This window comes from Trifolium pratense, linkage group LG7 (assembly GCF_020283565.1).
Source record: "Trifolium pratense cultivar HEN17-A07 linkage group LG7, ARS_RC_1.1, whole genome shotgun sequence".
Taxonomy (NCBI): domain Eukaryota; kingdom Viridiplantae; phylum Streptophyta; class Magnoliopsida; order Fabales; family Fabaceae; genus Trifolium; species Trifolium pratense.
The window spans coordinates 20,518,505-20,536,705 of record NC_060065.1 but is presented as its reverse complement, the minus strand read 5'-3'; the positions used below and the strand labels follow the sequence as shown (position 1 = coordinate 20,536,705).

At 31.9% G+C, this 18,201-nt stretch overlaps 1 protein-coding gene across 8 annotated transcripts; it reads left to right on the top strand.

Moving 5' to 3' along the window:
* Nucleotides 1-440: 440 nt before the first annotated feature.
* Nucleotides 441-12,460, top strand: LOC123899112 (MADS-box protein SOC1-like). Of its 8 annotated transcripts, none has more exons than XM_045950175.1 (9): nucleotides 441-651; nucleotides 927-939; nucleotides 1,450-1,646; nucleotides 8,737-8,821; nucleotides 10,373-10,434; nucleotides 10,553-10,652; nucleotides 10,907-10,948; nucleotides 11,904-11,945; nucleotides 12,028-12,460. In XM_045950175.1, exons 3-9 carry the CDS (start codon nucleotides 1,465-1,467, stop codon nucleotides 12,187-12,189), a joined length of 675 nt encoding a protein of 224 aa, XP_045806131.1. In that variant the 5' UTR covers nucleotides 441-651; nucleotides 927-939; nucleotides 1,450-1,464; the 3' UTR covers nucleotides 12,190-12,460. The 8 variants fall into 8 exon arrangements, with proteins under 8 accessions (XP_045806131.1, XP_045806132.1, XP_045806133.1 ...); XM_045950176.1 differs by having other exon boundaries at nucleotides 441-655; XM_045950172.1 differs by having other exon boundaries at nucleotides 443-651; nucleotides 840-939.
* The last annotated feature ends 5,741 nt before the right edge of the window (nucleotides 12,461-18,201 follow it).

Here is an 18,201-nt window from a genome sequence, read left to right as displayed (position 1 = left end):
AAATGCCAATCAAATGCATACTAGAATCCTATTTCTACACGTTTTAGTTAGAAGTACAAAATGACCATTCACCAACCTGCCATTGCCATTGGGAGATGAGTTGGCAAAGATATACTCCTTTCGTCCCTAATTATAAGCATTTTTTCAAAGAAAAAATTTGTCCCTAAATATAAGCCATTTTTCAATTCCCTAGACACATTTATTATTACTTTTTCAAACATAACCCTATTTTACATTGAAATACATAAAAATACTACAAATACATATTTTCACAAAGGACAATATAGTAATTGTAATATCCCAAAAATACACATTTATTACACTACCAACTTTTCTTAATAAGCGTGAAAAATTCCAAAGGGGACTTATATTAAGGGACGGAGGAAGTATATATTATCAGAGATTTCATTAATCTACTGCTTCCTATATCTGTCCTATATTTACCTATTTTCCTTTTCCTTTCATAGAAAAATTGGCAGTATCATTTTCATATGACTTTTCACTTTAATCTTTGAATTTCTCTTTTTGGGCAAGTAGAGTCTGATTTTACCAAAACAAGCAAATTATTTAATACAAAAAAATCATTTGTTTCTTAATATGGCAGGGTAGCTTGTGGAAGCAAGATGGGATCAGGTTGATTAATAAGGAAAAGTAGGTTTGTGTATTTTCATTCTCTCTTAGCCAAAAATGATAGTCAAACCCAAATTCAACCTTTTTCCTTGAAGTTACACCAATTATGTATTATCACTACTTTTGGGGATGCTTAGTTTCTCCTTTCTTTTGATTCCTTTACTCTCATTTATTTTTTTACCTTTTTCTTCTTTCTTTTCCTTTTTTAGGCTCAACCCTTTATTTCTATCCATTCCTTGGTTCATAATATTTTCTTTGATTTTTCCAATTTGGTGCAAATCTACTTCCATTTGAAGTTTCTTGTTGCTGGTAAGTTCACCTATAATATGAGAATCCCTTAAATATTTGTAGGTGTTTAGACCCTTTCTAGGAAGCTATTACACCATTTTATTTATTCATAAAATTAAATACACTTTGACAATTATGTCTCTTTCTTTTCTTTGAAAAATGAATGAAAAAGGTTTTATTTTTACTTGTGGTTTTATTTTCTTCTAGCTTTTTCATCAAATTAATTCCCAATTTCTTTCATCCATCATATTTCAAACACCCTTGAAGAGTTTTTGTTCTTTTGGTTTTATTGAGAGGTGAGTTTTCTAATCTTTTTTTTTTTTTTTAAAAAAAATTCATTCTATTTCCTATAGTTTTCTAGCTAGATCTAATTAAAGGCTAATATTTCATCCTCTTTTTCTTAAAAGTTTTAAATTTTGTGTTTAATTTTTCCATCTTGAGGACGATCTTGTGACTATATATTAAATTTTGTGTTTAAGTATTTATATTTTTATATTTTTATACCCTATAATTTTTTGTGCTATGATTTAGCTAAGACAAGAAAAGATGGTGAGAGGAAAAACTCAAATGAAGCGTATAGAAAATGCAACAAGTCGACAAGTAACATTTTCAAAGAGGAGAAATGGTTTGTTGAAGAAAGCTTTTGAGTTGTCAGTGTTATGTGATGCTGAAGTTGCTCTTATTGTTTTCTCACCAAGAGGAAGGCTTTATGAATTTGCTAGCTCAAGGTTTGTTCATATTTAATTAATTTATTTTTTCTCAAATCATGTGATTTGCATCTAGTAATAATTTTATATATCATTTCATATTTAATTTTTAATTTTTGGTTGAGGTTATAATTTTCTTTGTGTTTATTGTTTTGTTTTTTAAGGCAAAAGAGATTATATTTATAATACTTTAATTAGACCCAATAGCACAAGAAATGCATAATAAACATAATAAAATCACCAAAATAGAATGTTAGTTACAAATCAATTGTGTTTATGTTATGACTATTGTTGTATATATACTATATCCTTTTGAATGGAATATTGATCAATGTTAATAAATTAGTGGTTGGGTTAGTTTGTGTCAAAAAAAGGTTAGTTTCTAAAATTTGGTTCCTTTATCACAATAAAAAAAAAAATGTGCCATGCATGAAGCTACTAGATTTTAACATAATCCAAAACATTACCTCAAACACATAAATAACATAAAATCTAAAACTATAAAACAATAAAGATATTTTAATGCCAAATTAAACATATACATTGAGTACAATATACTAATCGTTACTTAGTCCAGTGATGATTAGTGGAAGGGATCTGAAATCACTTTATATAAAAACTGACATTCGAATCAGATTAGACACCTATTATTGGTGGTGAAAAAAAAAAATGGAGTACAAAAGTAAAAAAAGAAAAGAAAGAAAGATAGAGTACATGGGTACACTGTCCATTACAATATATTATAGGATTAAAATTATTAGTGTTTTAAAATTCATATTTATTAATGTTTTAAAACTCGGACCAAACTATATAAAATAAAAAAGCAAAGGACTAACACAGTGGTTGTTTTATCATATGTACTAAGCAAGCACTGACATACACCTTCCATATTACTATTACGATGAAGTGAAAGATATCATAAGAGAGTGTTTTTATTCTTATATAATAATAATATAATAATTATCTGCACCACATAAACTTCTATTTGCCTTTTCCAACAAAAAAAAAAAAACCGCACCACATAAACCAAGATTTGATTAATATGATCGATCCCCAATATCTTATAGTCAGAAAGATAGTTAATTTCAAAGAATTTAGAGTTATTGAAAGCAACTGTTGTGTCCCAAGCTTTGCACTTGCACACTCTTGCAAGATCAAAATTTGTGCTTCTGATGAAAGCAACTGTTCTGATGATAGTTAGTGGTTCAGCAGTTTGTGGAGAGACTCTAACATTATTTTAGATTTGAGTATTGAGCCCAACTCAATTATACAAAACCAGTTTTGTAGAGATGAATTACGCCAAACTCCCAATACTAATACCTATGATCAATGCCATAAATATAATATTTTTGTATAAGTTAAAGGTCGTACTTTAGTTCATTTTTTTTATCATTACAGATAATGTGTGGTATTCTAATAATTAATTTTGGTAATGTTCCAATAAAAATAAAATAATGGAATGTGCAGTGTGATCACATTGTACATATTTTAGCATAATTCGACGCCACAAACAATAACCATGGAAGTGATTTCTGAGACTGGTCATCATGGTGAAGTTATATATATATTTAAACAAACATTTATAAATTAAAATTACTAACATTAATATTTGTTAATTAGTTTAAAAATGAGCATGAATATTTCTTTGAACATCATGTGATTTTGAATTTCATTCTTATATTCATATATAATTAACTATATAATATATATATATAGACACGCACGATATTCTTAAAAAAATTGTAAGTTTTTTGATATATACATAATATAATTAATTTCATGTTTTATATATACATACATTCGACCGACCAATGATAATATTGTTAGAAATTATTAGTATGTTGGAAGTAAAGATCAAACACTCGAGTTCTTTATCATTTCACTTTTTAACTATCATTAATCATCAAATTTCGTTATATATTTCCTTCTATAAGATTTATGTATTAATTAATATCTTAAAATTTTAAATGAATACGTTATTTTTAATTCATTTGTATAATTGCTCAATACTTATCGTATAATGGTCCCTCGATGCACATCTCTATATATTTTAATTTCAATATAATTCAAGAATATGAAAATAAATATTTTTAGGCAAATTCTATGGTGCATTAGATAATTTTTAATGTATCGGTACATCAGGTTATTAAATTAGTAGATAAATGAATATTTTTTTAAAAAAAATCATGTTTTATATCATTAAAAATATTATAATAATAAAATATTATTTACCAAAAATGTCAAAAATATAAAATTTGATATATTTTTAATTTTATTCATAATAATCGTCAATATTGAATTATTTTAATGAAAAAATGCTAAAAAATTAGTATAATACTTATAAACAATGAAGTTGTGTTTTTCCTTTGATATTATTATCTTTAAAATACAATAATCGGCTAATAGATTTTTAACTCCTAAAAATAATTATTAATTTATCAATTTAACGACCTAATGTACCGTTATATTTAAATTATTCAAATGTACCGTAAAAGCTCCCCTATCTTTATTATAAAGCATCATATAATAATATGAGTAGAAATTGTAGAATAATCAATTTGTGAGAAAATTGACTTTGGAATCTAACTTAAGTTTTAATAAGGCTAGAAAATGTCTAATAGTGTTTTGAATAAGACTATCACGTAGAGAAAAACGTAGAAAAGAAATTGATTATAGAAATTTAAATCACATGATGTGAATATTTGTTAACATTATACATATTGTTATATCCTTGATGGCACTAACACATATTCATATATGCATTTTTAATTGATAGTTTCTTATATTGCCATATTTTTTGGGCAGTATTGCTTAACCTGTTTTCATACCAAAAAATAATTAAAGTAAAAAATTGAAAAGAGATAACATGGCATGACATACATATATTTTCAAGTATTTATTAATGATTGAATTTATACACTGACTAGTTTTTTTGCACATGCAATATCCAATCATGTTTTGTCATATCTTAAATAATATGGCAATATACTCCATCTGGCCTCATATATAAGCAAAAGTTACTTTTTAGATTCATTACAAAAATAATGTATCTAGTTCAAATTATAGACAAGATACATCTTTTTTTGAATGAATCTAGAAAAATAATTTTTGCTTATATATGAGACTGGAAGGAGTATCATAAATGCATGTCTCCTTCGCGTCCCGCTCTTCGATACTTGTAGTATTGTTGTCCTGGATATCTTGTTCTACCAATCCAAAACAGTGTTGAAGAGGTAGAATAAGACTTTTTTGAGGCATTTGCATATGCTTCGTTTTCTTGTCGAAAATTGACTCATGCAATTCATTGGAAACAAATTTTCCTAGTAGGATTTTTGTGCAAAGCTTTGACCATGAATGAAGCCTCAAGAACAAGAATACATATCTGCTAAGTGATTTGATGACAACGATAGAAAAATGGCTTGAAATGGAGGAGGTTCTACCAATGTAGTCAAGTTCTATATCCTACGTAGGATCGGTAGGCTGGTGGAGGATCGTAAGCTCGAGGTTCATAACTCGATTCATGAGATATTACTCAAGGGTAAAATTGTAACTTCACATATATACATATACACACAAACACATAAAATAATATAATACATGGACAAAATAAACTTAATTAATTAATATTTCATCATCATCGTTCCAAAAGGACCTATCAATATCATTCACAAAAGACATAATCATTTAAAATATCTTCCATTCCAAAATCTTGATAGTCCTCAAGATCCACCATCTTCATCCTCATTTTCTTCCACTTCAACGACATCAATATCATTTTCATCATCAATGGGAGGATGTTCCAAATCATCACCAAGAACATCACCGATACTAGCATCTTGTCAAACATCAAGTGAGATGTGATCTCCTTCATCTTCCTCATCCTCCACATTCTCAATTCATTCTTTTCCTTAATCTTCCGAATCAATTTCTTCAATCTCATAGCTATCATTCTTTACCTTATTCATCGTGACTTGCTTTAAGTGATTCCTCTTCTTAGTGTGAACCTAAACGATTATAAGTTATAACATAAATGAAAACACAATAGATACTTGTTTGTATAAGTTACCTCTTCTTATAGTGTGTGAACCTAAATGATTGTATCTAAAAAAGACTACAAAATTGAATTGGTATTCATACAAGGTAAATCTAATCTAATCTAATTATTATAAAACAAAAGAATAAAGTGAAAAGAATTGAATTAGTTACCTCCTAGCAACTCCATTAAAAGTTTGTTGTAATCTTCTCTTTTGCAAGATCCATTTCTTCATAAGGTATCACATGGCTTTCCCTCTCTTTCGAGTCCACCATGCATAACACTTTAACAATTGGGAAAACGCCTCTTAGACAAGTCAAAACATTCTTCCAAAACAATTTATTCAAGACAACATTTTTCACATAAATCTCATTTTACGCTTAGCAAGTTTGCTAGTCTTCCACTCATTTGATTTGAACATATCAATCAATTCATGTTGATGATCATTCAAACAACCCAATGTCAAGTAAGATATCACAAAACGGGTCAATGAAGGACGAATCAAATCAACATTCTTAGTGAACTTATGCATCATAGAAATAAGACTTGTTCTTGTTCTATCATATATGTAGGTGGTGATCTTTCCCTTAACAATTTTTTTATTGTGGAGAAGGATCTTCTTGTCAAAATCTTCCAACATCAAGTCGATGCAATGTGCGGCACATAGTGTCCAAAACAACTTAGTTCTTTTTGCATTAACAATTTCTCGGCTGGTTTGTAATTCGTCGCATTGTCCGTAACAATTTGGACAATATTTTCCTCTCCAATCTCTTCAACAACTACACCATCATTCATCTTGAAAAATTTAGCTGCAAACTTGGTTATATCGGATGCATCAATGGACTATAGAAATAGAGTTCCCTTGGGACTATGTACCGAAACATTCTTTTCCTATCTGTCCAACCATTAGTCATTATTGTGCATCCATATTTCTCCAAATCAAGCATATATCCAGCAACGACCTTACTAATCTCACCATAATAAAATTCCAAATATTTAAATCTAATTTCATGATAAAAAGGTGGTTTAAATCTTAAACCATGTCTTGCAACAAGGTCAAACATCTTAAGATACTCATCAGACCTAGCAACATTACACGAAATAACATTATTGTAAAAAAAAGAGCAATATCCTGACAAGCACCTTCTCTGATATCCTTCTTAAAGACACAGTTGATTGTGGTTTGTTTAGTTTTTGTCATCCCTCTTTTGAACAAATCCTTAGTTGCTAGCTCCCCTTGACTTTTTCTTTTCCCCTTTGCACCATCACCAACCTCAAGATCAGCATCACCACCACGATTGTCACCTTCAATGTTAAGGTCAACATTTAACTTTTTCAGAAAGTGTATTTGTAAGCCATTAACAATATACAACATTGTTTTCCTAAATCCCGGATGACAGTTTGTACAATGGTTAACATTACTATTAGTTCTGGCGAAATGATGCTTAATTATTGTTGCACTTCCTGTGAATGGAAGGTTACAAAATTTACACTACACCTTTCTTGTTTTTAAATCAATCGATGTAGCATATAGCCTTGCTGGATCAGTTTGATTTCCAACTACTTCCTCTGGTCCTTTTTATAAGGAATACTTTGAAAAAATTACACATACCAAGGAAATACATTGTACAAGTTATTTTCATTTAATATTGTTATAAATTTAAATTTATTCCATGTATACCCTTATTTAATTACTCTTAATTCAACTAACTTACTTATTTTTAATATTCTCTCCCATAATAAATAAGGGTATAAGTGAAATTAAACATTTAAAACATTTGAAAATTGGTTAAAGTTTCTTATAAAAAAGACCAAATTTTTTTCTTTCCAAAGTGCTCCTTACAAAAAGGACCGGAGGGAGTACATTTCTAGGACGAATGGTAACATGAGCAGAAGGTGAAGCAAAAGTAGAGTTATAAGAAGCTCCAACATTTGAAGCTCCATTAACAGGGTTAAAGGAAGCGATTAACAAGGTTAGAAGAAGCACACAGAGGGTATGATTGAAAACAGAGGGTTGAAACATTAGTGTTAAAAAAAGAGGGTTAGAAGAAGCAATGGTAGGGTTAAAAAAAAATTAAAACAGAAGGTTTGGATGAAAATAAAGTGTTGAAACTTAAAAGTGAAATGACGAGTTTAGAAGATTTGAACGAAAGTGAAGGAGATGGTTGAAAGCGAGAGAGGAGTAAGCGAAAGTGAGAGAGGAGTACATACACTGACCGCCGACGAGGCTCAAGACGGCGCCGGCTAGAACTTTCATTGATGGCATGTCTTTGCAAAAGAGATGAGGAAGCGGCAATGAGATTCAGAGAGACACGTTTGTTTTTTAGGTTTGAATTTGCAAATTAACCACACTTTTCTTTGGGGAAGAAAACACGTTTATTCTTGGTTATGCCATAACCCGACCCGGTTTGTGCAAGGCCCAACCCGTTTTGCAAGTCCAGTGGCCCAACTCATTTTTTTTTATGAACCCGCACAAAAAACGCGAACCTGACTACAAACATGCCCAAAAACGAACCTAAAGAAGTTTTAAGCTCGTTTGGCCTTGACGAGCTCGTAGGATCGCATGAACCTATGCCCCGATGCAAGAACCTGACTACATTGGGTTCTAAAAGCAGATCTAGTGGAAAGGTTTTTGAGATCTCCCTTCATTGCAAAGTCGGGAATCATTTGGATGAACGAACTTGATTTTACACCATATTTGAAGGAATTTATTATGATGATCTAGATTGAACCGATCTTCGGAATGAAAAATGCCTACTATAGATCTTGGATTGTATGTTTTGAGTTGTCCCTTCAAGGGATTACATTATTTTTCCTTTTCTACTTAGAGCTTTCAGATGAATCACAGTTTCTTTTTTCCTTTCTATTTTCTCTTCAATTTACTTATGCTATTGATATTTAACTTTTACTACAAAATCATATGTTTCTCATTCTCTAATTTCCATTTTCATATTTCCTTACTCTGATGTAAAACATAACCCTTAGATGATATTGATCATCTATTGTTATTACCTTGTCTGTTTTCTTATTTTCTAACTAATTAGCAATTAATCAGTGACAATCACTTTAATGATGCAGCGTTTCAGAAATAATTGGACGATACCGCTGTCATTGCAAGATTAATAATACTACAACAACATCTGAATCAGTTGAAAATACTCAGGTGGTTAATTACATATCCTTGTCGGCGGATGCTAGCGTGAGTTAGTAGAGCATGTCTCCCACCAATGAGTTATGTGTTATGTGGATCAGATTGAATGTGTACGTGATATTATGGTGTACTATCAGTATTATATTATTTTCTATTTTTGAAAAAAAGTTCCCGATTTTTTTGAAAAAAAGTTTTCGATCTTTTTTGTGGAAAAAATTTTCGATTTTTTTTTTGGAAAAAAGTTTCCGATTTTCGGGAGAAAATTTTCGATTTTAGATAAAAACAATTTCGGAGGTTTTGTCTGAACAAAAAAGATTCCGTTCTTTTTTTCGGGAAAAAAGTTCCGATATTTTATTCGGAAAAAAGTTTCGGATATTTTCTGGAAAAAAAGTTTCCGATATTTTTCTGGAAAATTTCTAATATTTTATTCGAAAAAAAAGTTTTAAATATTTTCTGTTTTTTCACTCTTTTTTGTATCAGCAATACTTTTTCAGATGAACATTTCGAAACTATTTTCCCCAAAAAATCGGGAACTTTTTTCCGGAAAACATCGGAACTTTTTCCAGATAAAATCGAAATCTTTTTTTCGGAAAAAATCCGAAACTTTTTTCCCAAAAAAAGAACGGAAACTTTTTTTTCCAGAAAAACTCCGGAATTGTTTTTATCTGAAATCGAAACTTTTCCCCTAAAAAATCGGGAACTTTTTTCGGGAAAAAAAATTGATAATTTTTTCCCAAAAAAATATCAAAAACTTTTTTTTCAAAAAAAAAAAATTTAATACAGACAGTACATCATAATATCATGTACACATTCAATCCAGACCACATAACACATGACTCATCGGTGAGAGACCTATCATGGTCTCCCACCCTAGAATCCGCCATCATTGTCTTCATCATCTATAATTTACATATGATTGCTTTTCTAGATGACTGTTTCAAAAAATAACATTGATGCTTCAGAAATATGTGTTTCTCTTACATAACTGCAATGCCTATATATTAGTTACTATTTCTTCCTATACTTTTAATTGTCTTTCATTGGATTTAACGTCTGTCGTTTTGATATTTTAAGGATACGATTTGTCAATTACCTTTATGTTTTTAATAAAACTAATTAAATTTATATATTTGAAAAACTAAAGTATGTATTTTTTTAAAAAAAAAATTGTACATAACATATTAAATTTTTGTTTTTTTTGTTTTGTGTGTATATATAACTAGAAATTTATTGGTGGATTAAAATGAGGGTATAATAAAAAAATAATGTGCAAAAATACACTTAGTTAATTTGGTGTCACTATTCTAAAAAGACTCTTATCTGAGAGAGTAAATACTAGATAGCTTTTGCAGAAATATTTGAGGTGCATTTTGTTTAAGAAAATTTGGGTTTTTATTTCTTATTTTAATTTAAACTATTAACTATAAAATTGTCACTCTATTAAGTTTTTTTTTTATGATTAGAAATTTTATTAATAAACTTGATCAATTCCAGCACTATATAGTGAAAAACTCTACACAGTAAATTGAAGTTTGAATGAAATTGTTTTGATTATATTTACAGCATTTGAAGGAAGAAGCAGAAAACATGAGGAGGAAGATTGACCTTCTTGAGACTTCAAAACGGTTGATTAAAGATCATACATCCATATTCATTTGTTGAATTTTTTTTTTTTCAAAGTTTGATTTCCCTTGCTTATAATAATAAAAAGAATATGTTGCATTTGTAATTTCATATACTCAGGAAATTCTTAGGAGATGGTTTGGGGTCTTGTTCCATTGAAGAACTAGAAAAGATAGAGCAACAGTTGGAGAAAAGTGTAGCCAAAATTCGAACAAAAAAGGTTAGCGATAAAAAAATTGGATTTAATTTATATACACCGACAATGTAAAATTAATTTACACATGCATCCAATCAACTTATGACATGTTGGCATTTGAGGCTATATTATAGAAACAAACCTATAAAAGTCGCACTATAACGAGATTTTATTAGATGCATATGTAAAAAAGTTTTACATTGTCCGTGTATATATAATCTCAAAAAAATTCTATGTAAATTTAAAGTTATAGATATTTTAAAATTTCTATTTTTCAGACTCAGGTTTTCAGGGAACAAATTGAGAAGCTAAAAGAAAAGGTAAGGTGTTTATATTTTTCTACAATAGGGTGGTAATTTAAATTTGCATCTGCTTTTTTATAAGAGAAAATGTTAGAAATTAGTGTCATATTGGTGCCTTGTAAATTGGTTGGGATGTTATGTTACGGTTTGTATGTTGACATCTTATAGATTTGCTTAAATTTTTATTTTTTGGATTTCTGTCTAGTCCCTCCAATTTTTATATTATCTTCTTGATTTTAATCAATAAATTTGGCCTGTGATGCTAGAAAGAATTGGTGTTGTTTAGGATGCCAACATAGTTGAGATTTTAGCTAAATATTTACAATGATACTTTTGCACTTCACTAATCTTTTATAAAAAAAATAAAAATGTCGCACGGATTGCCACCTTTGTTATTGGAGTAAACCAATATTTTGGGTTTTGAAATTGTAAATTTAAATGTTCTCAAATTAGGACTCGCTCCTCGAAATTGCTTATATTCACTCAAAATGCTCCATCTATTAGAAATGTTGATATGTCACGATGAGTTACTTCTTGACTTGCCAACTTTGATGTGAAGTCACACGAAATCCTAAACACAAGTCTCAGATTGGTTAAAAACTTAAGTTTTGTGAATATTGGACTTCCGTCATCAAAAACGTAAGACCAATTAGCCTGATGAAAAGTCTAACCAATATGAAACTTGGAAATAGGGCTCCGTGTGACAAGATGACAACTTGGAGAAGTCAAGACGTCACTCAATGTGACCCATCTGATCCTCTAATAGTTTTTGACAAAAGCTATACTTTTTAATTTCTACAAAATTACGGTGTTACCATAATTTTGCCAACCTCATTGTCGATGCAAACATTTGCTTAAGTTTGTCATTAGTTAGTAGTTAAATTTCTACTCAAAAGTTATGTACATTAAAAACACTCTTTGTTAGTATTATATAAAAAAGATTCTGATTAATACTGTTTTGAATACATTTCAGGAAAAAGCCCTAGTTGCTGAAAATGTCAAGCTCTCTGAGAAGGTGAGTTTAATTTTTTGATATCAAACTTGAAATAGCCTCCCATGGTTTTACAAATTTTTCAGAAATCCAAATTTGTTTGCAGTATGGTAACTATTCATCACAGGCAGCAAAAAAGTCTCAGAGAGAAAGTGTACAAGAGGCTGAACCCTATGTAGATCAAAGTAGTCCAAGTTCATATGTGGAGACTGAATTGTTCATTGGACTTCCAGAAACAAGAACAAGGCGTATTCCTCCAAAGATCTAGCTAGCTAGTTGAGTTGAGGACTAATATTAATCAATCCCTCTGACTATGCAAAAGAAATAATTAAGGGCAAGGAAAAATGTCATATAAATGAATATTGGATCATATGTTTCCTGTATGTATCCTCTATATCTCATTCAGAAAAACAATTGTGCTGAATTGGGAGAATGATTTGTGTCTCGTAATATTCTAAAATCTATGGCCTAAATTACATGTTGTATTGATGCTTTTATAACTCGAAAGTCATTAATTAAGTACTTCTAGTATTGGATAATTGTATGATTGGTGCTAGCATTTTAGAGTTTTAAATGTATTACTTTCCTGATTGCTTTGATTTCTCACTTATAATAGAAATTTTATTTAGGGTGGATGTTAATTTGACAAACTATTCTGTGGACTATCTGGAACTCGTGAAATGATGTTTGCTTTTCAGAAGGAACTTTTTTTTCTGAGTGTTATGTCGATATGGTGAAACTTTTATCTTGAAAATGATTTCTAGGTAAAAATTATGGCACTCCCATGTTCCTTTTACAAGAGGGGTATGCAACCTATTTTTTGTTGGAATCAGTAGAGTTTGATAGGGTGTGGCGTCGAGTCTCTTGAGATTTGGTTGGTTGGGGTCTCTTGTGTTTGTCATTCTTCGTGGTTGATCTTTTTATAGCACTTTAATTTTTTTTTGGGATTTCTATGATATTTGATACGAAGTTTTCACGCTAGCAATGATTAATCTCAATCAGAATCTGTGGAACACACAAGGTTGATTAGAGATGTCAATTTCTTCTGTAATTAGAGATCTCCGCAGGGATTGTCCTGTTTAGGAACCCGAAGATGGAGAATTTTTCCACGTGGAGATGGGGATGGAGGTGAAAGTTCCCCCGAAAGAGGTTTGGGGATGGGGATGAAATTTTATCCTCCACCCCGCGGAGACTCCCTCCCCGAAAATTTATTAAAATAACATTTATAAATGTATATTTAAATACTTTATAAAATATTTATAATTATATTGTTACACAATAAGTGTCTACATTTGTTTATATATTATTTTTATTACTGTAATAAAACTCACAATAATATTTTAATTTGTTTTATAATTAAACATTATTATTTTTTTTACAACTTGTTTGATCGAAAATAATAGAAATTTGATATCTTAAGATTGATGGATCTCTAAGGGAACTGTGGGGATCCGCGGGGATGAGGATGAATGAAGAATACTCCCTGAAGCGAGGAATGGGGATGGAGTTGGAAAATATTTTAGATGTTGGGACAATGAGTGGTAAAATATCATCCGCTCTATATCGTCACCCCGTTGACATCCCTAAGGTGGACTCTCCTCTTTCAACTGAATTTTCTTCATACGCATGAGTCATGAATCTAACCTCATACCACATACTTAAAGTGACCAAGAGTCTTACCACTTGAACCAATTCATTCTTGGTTTGATAATGCTCTCTCTCTATATATAAAAGTGTTATTAAATAAAATCTATGATATGTTAAAATTGGGAGCATATTGTCTCCAGTCACATTTTTCTCCCATTAAATCCAAACCACCCATTTTGTTTTTTGCACGTGTTCAATCATAACAAAAAAAGTAATGAAGGGTGGATTTTGAAATTGGATACTCTCCTGTGGTATTTTTGTTGAATTTTAACAATCATATAAATACAAATTATAGGATATCTTTGTTAACGAATGATCAATGAATTATGGACCTTTAGATTATGTGGAAATAGAGTGATGACAAAGTATGAGAGGATGGCTACCTTCATTATCGTCAATGTTTCACTCAACATGTGTTAAATTTCTGATTGAATTATATAGCTAAATGATTGAGGGCAGAGATATCTCATTGAGTTTAACTGAATAGTTCATCACATCACGCTCCATTCAAAAACAAGAGTATAATCAAGTAATTCATCATTAACTAACAATAGACCATAATTTATATGAATAATAATTTCTATAATTGATTATTATCAATCCATAATTGATCAATCAAATAAATAATCCAATGAGATTAAAAATAATATATTAAAACTAAAATTGGAATGGCAGGGCATATCATAATTGTGATATTCTACTAGTGGATGAAGTTTTCTCTTCCTTCTCAATCATTCTCTTATTACATTGAAATTTTATTTTTACCCCTGAAAATAGGTGGCTTCTAAGGTGAGGGAGCTATTAAGTCCCTCACCGGTGAACCATTTAATTGTTACCGTTAGATCTGATCAATGACTTAGATCTATTAAAATTAGAAAAGGAACATGTACACTTATCCACATGCAATCCTGTCAAACCACAACTTCATCTCCCAACATTTCAATTCGACGGAAATTCCATCAAAACTCCATCCATCACCCACACAAACTCCGGCGAACAACCACACCTTCGGTGCCAACTGTCCCCATCACCGATGCAGACCACCACCGCCGTTGAATCTTTCTTTCGCTTGCCAAGCATTTGAAACAATATTAGTTTTGAAATTCTATTTGAGATTTTAATTTGTTCATCTTGAAATGTTACAACCGGTGGTGTCACCAAAGCAAGACGAAGAAGAAGACAAAATTGTTTGGAGAATCATAGATAAAAGGATATTGCACAGTGATCCGAATAATCTTCTTGTTGCAATTTTGGGTTTTTTCAATGGTTTTGCATGATGGGTTGGTTTCAAAATTTGATTTTGGAGGTTTTGCTTCAGATTCTAAAGCTTCAGTTGAGTATGGTCATGGAAGAAAAAGAGAAACACAATCAAAGTTTTTTTTGTTACTTGCTTTGCTTATTAAAAAAAAATAAAGTTTTTTTTGTTACTTAAGAAAGATTGTATGTGGACAGCTTTACATGTGTCTCTTTTTATTTTTAGTATATCTAAGCCATTAATCATATCTGATGGTAAAATTTTAGTGGTCCACCGGTGAGGGACTTAATAGCTCCCTCACCTTAGATGTCACCCTGAAAATAAAGTTCGAAATGTAGATTCCAAACTTTTATTAGTTTTATAAAAGTTCAGAATGACAAAAAAAAGTATGAAATCTACGTTCTAAACTTTATTTTCTCAACCAAGTGACTTCTCGAGAGACGAACCTTCCTAGTGGGATCACAAAGTCAATAGGCAAGCCCATCGATGGAGAACCTATTACTAGCGTGGTAAAACCAGCCCAAAAGTGTAGTTTAGCTTTTGTGGGCGAAAAGTAATTGTGAATTACGTTTTGCACCTTCTTTTTTATATCTAAATAAATACCCTACCTACCTTTTTTTTTAAAAGAAAAATTGTCTCCAAATTACACCCTATTTTCCAAAAGAAAATATACAAAACACAACCCACTCCATCCATCAGGTTCATTGACAATAGATTTGGTACAAAATAAACTTCACGACTTTTTTTTTTAAGGAGAATGTTAACATGTGCATATATGGCACATGTTAAGGTAGTAAAAATAGAAATTATACCTTAGAATTTGTGCATTTTAACTTTTTAAGCATTAAATGTCTTGTATCATTAAATGTTAAATTTCTATATTAAGATACCTTATCATGTGCCCTATATGCACATTTTAACAAGACCCTTTTTTTAATGGCAAAATAAACTTCACGACTACTTCTCAATATTAACCTTGGAATATAGCAAATGTTATGTTTACTTCAACTTTTTATGTACAAAAACCATATTTATTTATTTTGATAAGTATAGAAAATTTATAAACACCGTTTTAACTTTTAGGTGGTGTAATTTTATGGCGTATTGGAGTACATATACGACATGATGTTCATATAACTAAGGATGGTAAAATGGATCGCGGTCAGTTCTGACATCATGTGGTTTCAGTCCCCTTCCGATCGCAGTTGCGGGTAGGGATGACAACAGGCACTCATGAGTGCGAGTTTGACACTTACCAAACCCACACCCGAAATCATCACCCAAACCCAAAGGTTGTTCGGGTGGCAAAACAACACCCACGCCCATACTCATTGGGTTCGGGTTTTTTCCACTCAAACTCAAACCCGCAACACGTTTGAAAATAATTTGCAACTTTAAGAAATTAAATTCCAATGTAGACTTTGAATTAAATTACAACTAAAATCTTCCAAGGAAATTACAACATAGACTTGCAAGAAATTAAATTATAACTAAAATCGGTCTTCCAAGGAAATTGAGGGAGACTATGGGGGATAATTAGGTAATTATAAAATATTTCGGGTGGGTGTATTGGTTTCGGGTGGGTTTGGCTGATACCAAACTCACATCACACCCATATTATCGGGTGTCACCCGAACCCAAACTCAGTCAAATCGGATTTTGCACGTTGACTTGGGTTTGAGTTCGGATGGGTCTCTTGGGTTTGGGGTTTTTTGCCATCCCTAGTTACAGGGATCAAACTATGGTCCTCCCTACCAAGTTCAGCGTCAATCACCATTGACCGATTAACGTAACTGTCAAATTTTATATTGGGCCTAACTCATCATCACAAAACCAGCTTGTAAGGTGAGGGTTGCCAAAGCTATATAAACGCTACACAGGCCATATCTCTTAGCAATGTGGGACTAAATCCACCCCTTCACACCCAACAAAATGAAGGTGTTGGAGGCTGCAATGAAGGCAACTCAAATGCCGCAATTAGGCAGATGGGGGCGGACTGCAATGAAGGCGGAATATCTAACACACCCCCTCACGCTCAGGCCCAATGGGCCTGAAGCGTGGATGATGCGGGAAACCCAACAATAGATCTAGGATAGGGTCTGATACAATGTCAAATTTTATATTGGGCTTAACTCATCCTCACAAAACCGGCTTGTAAGGTGAGGGTTGCCAAAACTATATAAACGCTAACAGGCCATATCTCTTAGCAATGTGGGACTAAATCCACCCCTTCACACCCAACACAATGAAGGTGTTGGAGGCTGCAATGAAGGCAGCTCAAATGCCGCAATTAGGCAGATGGGGGCGGATCGCAATGAAGGCGGAATATCCAACACACCCCTCACGCTCAGGCCCAATGGGCCTGAAGCGTGGACGAAGCGGGAAGCCCAACAATAGATCTAGGATAGGCTCTGATACCATGTCAAATTTTATATTGGGCCTAACTCATCCTCACAAAACCGGCTTGTAAGGTGAGGGTTACCAAAGCTATATAAACGCTACACAGGCCATATCTCTTAGCAATGTGGGACTAAATCCACCCCTTCACACCCAACACAATGAAGGTGTTGGAGGCTGCAATGAAGGCAACTCAAATGCCGCAATTAGGTAATTATAAAATATTTCGGGTGGGTGTATTGGTTTCGGGTGGGTTTGGCTGATACCAAACTCACATCACACCCATATTATCGGGTGTCACCCGAACCCAAACTCAGTCAAATCGGATTTTGCACGTTGACTTGGGTTTGAGTTCGGATGGGTCTCTTGGGTTTGGGGTTTTTTGCCATCCCTAGTTGCGGGGATCAAACTATGGTCCTCCCTACCAAGTTCAGCGTCAATCACCATTGACCGATTAACGTAACTGTCAAATTTTATATTGGGCCTAACTCATCATCACAAAACCAGCTTGTAAGGTGAGGGTTGCCAAAGCTATATAAACGCTACACACACTACTAGAAAACAGGATTTTAGAGTCCGTTTTTAGCGTCGGCCCCCGACACCGACGCTAATAGAGTCGGATTAGAGTCGGATTTGACCTGCGCTAGACAACACCCTTATTTAATTAATTTTTTTAAAATATTAGCATGGGCCTATCCGACGCTAAGCCACAAAAAGACTCACGCTACATTTTAGCTGGGGCCATCCGACTCTAATATTATTTTACCCAAAAAGAATTTCCCTTATTTTTTGACAGATATTTTTACCCAATAATTTTTCCCTCACTTTTCTCCCTCTTATTTTTTTGGCAGATATTTTTTACCCAAAATAATTTCCCTCATTTTTTTCCCTCTTATTTTTTTGGCACAATCCCAATTGTCAACTCTTCTCTTATCATTTGTCAAAAAAAAAAAACTCTTATCTTAGTCAAGAAAAAAACAA